Source organism: Emydura macquarii, unplaced genomic scaffold (genome assembly GCF_026122565.2).
Source record: "Emydura macquarii macquarii isolate MOO-44397 ecotype Brisbane River unplaced genomic scaffold, CSIRO-AGI_Emac_v2 contig_1230, whole genome shotgun sequence".
In the NCBI taxonomy this organism is placed as follows: domain Eukaryota; kingdom Metazoa; phylum Chordata; order Testudines; family Chelidae; genus Emydura; species Emydura macquarii.
Window position 1 is genome coordinate 8806627 of NW_027131367.1, and position 3422 is coordinate 8810048.

The following is a 3422-nucleotide window of genomic DNA, read 5'->3' on the forward strand; positions in this document are numbered from 1 at the left end:
CTGGCCGTAAAGAAGCGCCCGGCTCATAAGGAACGAACAATAAATACATCCAATGCCACCCCGCGCCCCAACCAAAAACCAAAGGCAATGAACCGGCTCGTGTTTCAGTGGTTGACTTTAATTCTGCACCGCACTGCGAGACTACAGGGCTAGAGAGAATAAATAGCAGATACCCTTCATGGACGTAGGACCAAGGCGTTCAGAGGGGTTCTCTCTATTTACAATCACGTGAATTCGTTTTGAAACTCCGACGTCCATTACACACACACACACACACACACACACACACACACACACACTTTCCGAAGAATGGCAAATAGCTTTACAAAGTCTCTTCTCGTCCAAAGTTTGCTTTGGGTTTTTTTTGTTTTTAACCCTTTTATTAAAAATTTTTTTAAAAAAGTGCTTCGCCGAAGCGGAGCGATCTCTCTCTTTCTGTGTCTGGAACATAAATACAAGGAGGAGGAAAAAACAAAAAAGATACATTAGCCAGGATCAGGATAATCGTCTTACAAATACAGTAGACGCGGGTTACTTCACTTATAATACTGACCTTTTAATAGTACATTAAAACGGTGCCATATATACACACACAGATACATTCTCCTACACGTTACAGTGCATTACAACGTTAACCAGAAAGCAATCGTCCTTGGATGTATTGATCGGCAGCAAAGTCCACGTTGAGTCCGGGCGGGGGGAAGGAGCTAAGTGCCAGTCCTAGCACGAGCATTTGCACTCCGAAATGATGGGGTACTGGATGGGTATCCACGTGCACCTCTGTCCGCCCCGTCGCTGGCACCGCCACCTCAGGATGGTCAAATGCACCGACTTGGCCGGTTTGCAGACCATGCCCTCGGGGACCGAGCAGGACCTTTTGCTGTAGCAGCTGCTGACTTTGACGTAGCGGGGCCAGAAGCGGCTGCCCAGGTCGTTCCACGTGTAGAGGACCGGGCAGAAGGTCTGGGACCAGAGCCACAGCTGCAGCTTCCGGCGCAGTTTTTTGCTCAGCCGGTGTTTTTTGCCCGGCTGCAGCCCGTCGGCAAACTCCAGCCCTTTGATCTCGCCGGGCATCGCCCCCGAAGGTCTCTGCCGGAGCAGCAAGTCCAGCTCGCCCAGATCGTCCAGCCCCAGCCGCTCCTCGGGCAAGGAGGTGGCCATGAAGTTCGGGTCGAAGTGGCCGCCCAGGAGGCTCCGCAGCAAAGTCTCGTTAAGATCCTTCTCCTTGGGGTCGAAGATCGGGTCCGGGTGCTCGATTAGATCCACCAAGGGCAGGTTGTCGCTGGGGGCCGGGCGGATGTGCAGATAATGCTGTCCAGCGCCTTGCTCTATCCGCAGACCCAGCAGAACCACCAAGGCATAGATCGTCACAAGGCACTGAGACGGCTCCATCCTCGAGGGGGGCGGGCGGGAGGGGGGCTGGGTTCAGCAAACGGCGGAGGAAGAAGGTGCGAGCGAAGGCATCAGAAAACTCGTGTGTGTGTGTGCGGCGGGGGCGGGGGGGGGGTTATCCAAGCCGTTTGTCTTTCCGGGGATCCTCCCCAGCCCCCAGAGGCTGCACCCCAATAAACCAGGAGCAAAGCCCCCCCCTTGCAACTCCTCTCCGCTGCAGCTTCGGCGGGTTTCTTCTCCTGGAGCCTTTGCAAATTCTCCTGCTGCTTGCTTTTTTTTTAATCTATCCCCTCCTTCCCAGGGAGGCAGACAGAAGCCGGGTTTCGTGGCTGCAAATTCTCCTTTCTGCTGCCGCTGCCCCTTCCCCGAGCGGGCGGGCGGGAGAAGTGGTTTTTTTTTTTTTTTTTTGGTGCAAATTCTGCCCCCCCCCGCTCCGGTCCGGAGGCTCCTGTCTGCAGTTTGCACAGCAGCCTCCTGGCTCGGCAGCGGCAGCGGCAGCAGCGGCCGCCACGCACGTTGGCACCAGTTTGTCTGCCTTGCACGGATCCAAAGCCTTTAAATTTCCTGCACTTTCAGCTCCATCACCATGGAAACCACCGACTCTCTCCTAGCCCACCCCCCCCCCCGTAAAAAAAAAAAAACCCACACCCCACCCCCACCCCCGCAAAAGTCCAGACGAGCTTTGCTTCCCCTCCCCCCCCCCCACACACCCCACCACCCCAGCACCGGCTCACCACCGCCCCCCCCCCCCCGCCCTGCAAACTGCGGCGGCTCGGGAGATGCTCCTCTCGGAGGTGGGGAAGGACCAGGCTCGCTCGTCCCCTCCCCGCAGCCCTACAGGAAAAGCATCTGCTCAAGGCACAAAGTGCTGGGTCTTTTATGGGGGCCGCCCCCGTGGGCTGGGGGGGAGGGGAGGGGGGCTGCCGGGTGGCGAGCGGAGGCGGGCTGGGGCGGGAGTGTAGACGGGCCTTTTATAGCTCGCCCGCTGGGCGAGGGCGCAGAAGTGGCTCGCTGCCGCTCTCCGGGAGTCCCTTCATGTGCACGGTTCTTCTTCTCTTTCTTCTCCCCCCTCCCCCTGTAATTCCCCCCCCCCCCAGCTACCTGGCTCGGGGGATTTATTTGCCCGGCTCCACACATGGGCCTGTGATGTCATTCTTATTAAGCCCTCACGCGGGCTTCCAGCCCGAGAGCGAGGGACTCTGCAGACACCTCCTCTCCCTCAGTGCAGGAGCTAAGTCGCCTCGCCTGGCTCCCGCATGCTAATTAACCGGGAGGAGCGAGCCCTCTGCTGGTGGCAAGGCGAGCTTGAGGTTAGACCCACCCTGGAGAGGGGCTGTGGGTGTGTAAGGGGGGAGGGATGGCTCTTGAGTAAGCACGAGCAGTGTGAAAAACAAACACGCCCACCCACTCTCCCTTTCGATCTTTAGCTTTCCATTTCCCCCCTTTTTCAACCCTCCAAAACAGTGATTTGTTATCAAATGGGTTTTAAACCCTTTTCCAATATGCTTTGTTTTGCCACGTTTTGGTAAATATAAATAGGAAAAAAAGTCTTATGGAAAAAGTCTGATAGCATTTAATGGCAATGAAACCATTGGTTGCTATAAAAAGTGCCCTTAAAACCTTTAGCACTTAATAGAGACGGAGATTTTTTTTTAAGCATTCCATAGCAGAGCTGTGATAGAGATATGATATGATTCCATAGCAGAGCAGAGCTATGATCCTTTATTACATTCATTTGGGTGATTTGTAAAAAAACCCATAGAAAGGTTAACATTTTCTGTTCAACTCTGTAGGGTTTTTTTATGAGGGGAGCAACTGATAGTTACAGATCTCCTCAGCCCATCAGGAAGGAGAGACAGGGCTCAATGCTGATTATTGCCACAACATCAGGATGTCATGAAGGGGAATGGTATTATCTTCTATTACGATTTGGAGTAAAATTTCTAAAAGGGCCTAAGTGACTTAAGAGCCAAAGGCCCATTTTCAAAAGGGTTTAGGCACTACAACTCTTGGAATTTTGGCTCCTGGAT

General features: G+C 54.1%; 1 protein-coding gene across 1 annotated transcript; it reads right to left on the bottom strand.

The window, feature by feature from the left end:
* Nucleotides 1–284: 284 nt before the first annotated feature.
* On the bottom strand, nucleotides 285–1392 carry NOG (noggin). Its single transcript, XM_067547817.1, has one exon. The coding sequence runs from the start codon at nucleotides 1390–1392 to the stop codon at nucleotides 721–723; it is 672 nt and encodes a 223-aa protein (XP_067403918.1). The 3' UTR covers nucleotides 285–720.
* Nucleotides 1393–3422: the final 2030 nt, after the last annotated feature.

Excerpts from the sequence above, each read along its gene's own strand:
- NOG (XM_067547817.1), bottom strand. The coding sequence starts at position 1,392 with ATGGAGCCGTCTCAGTGCCTTGTGACGATCTATGCCTTGGTGGTTCTG.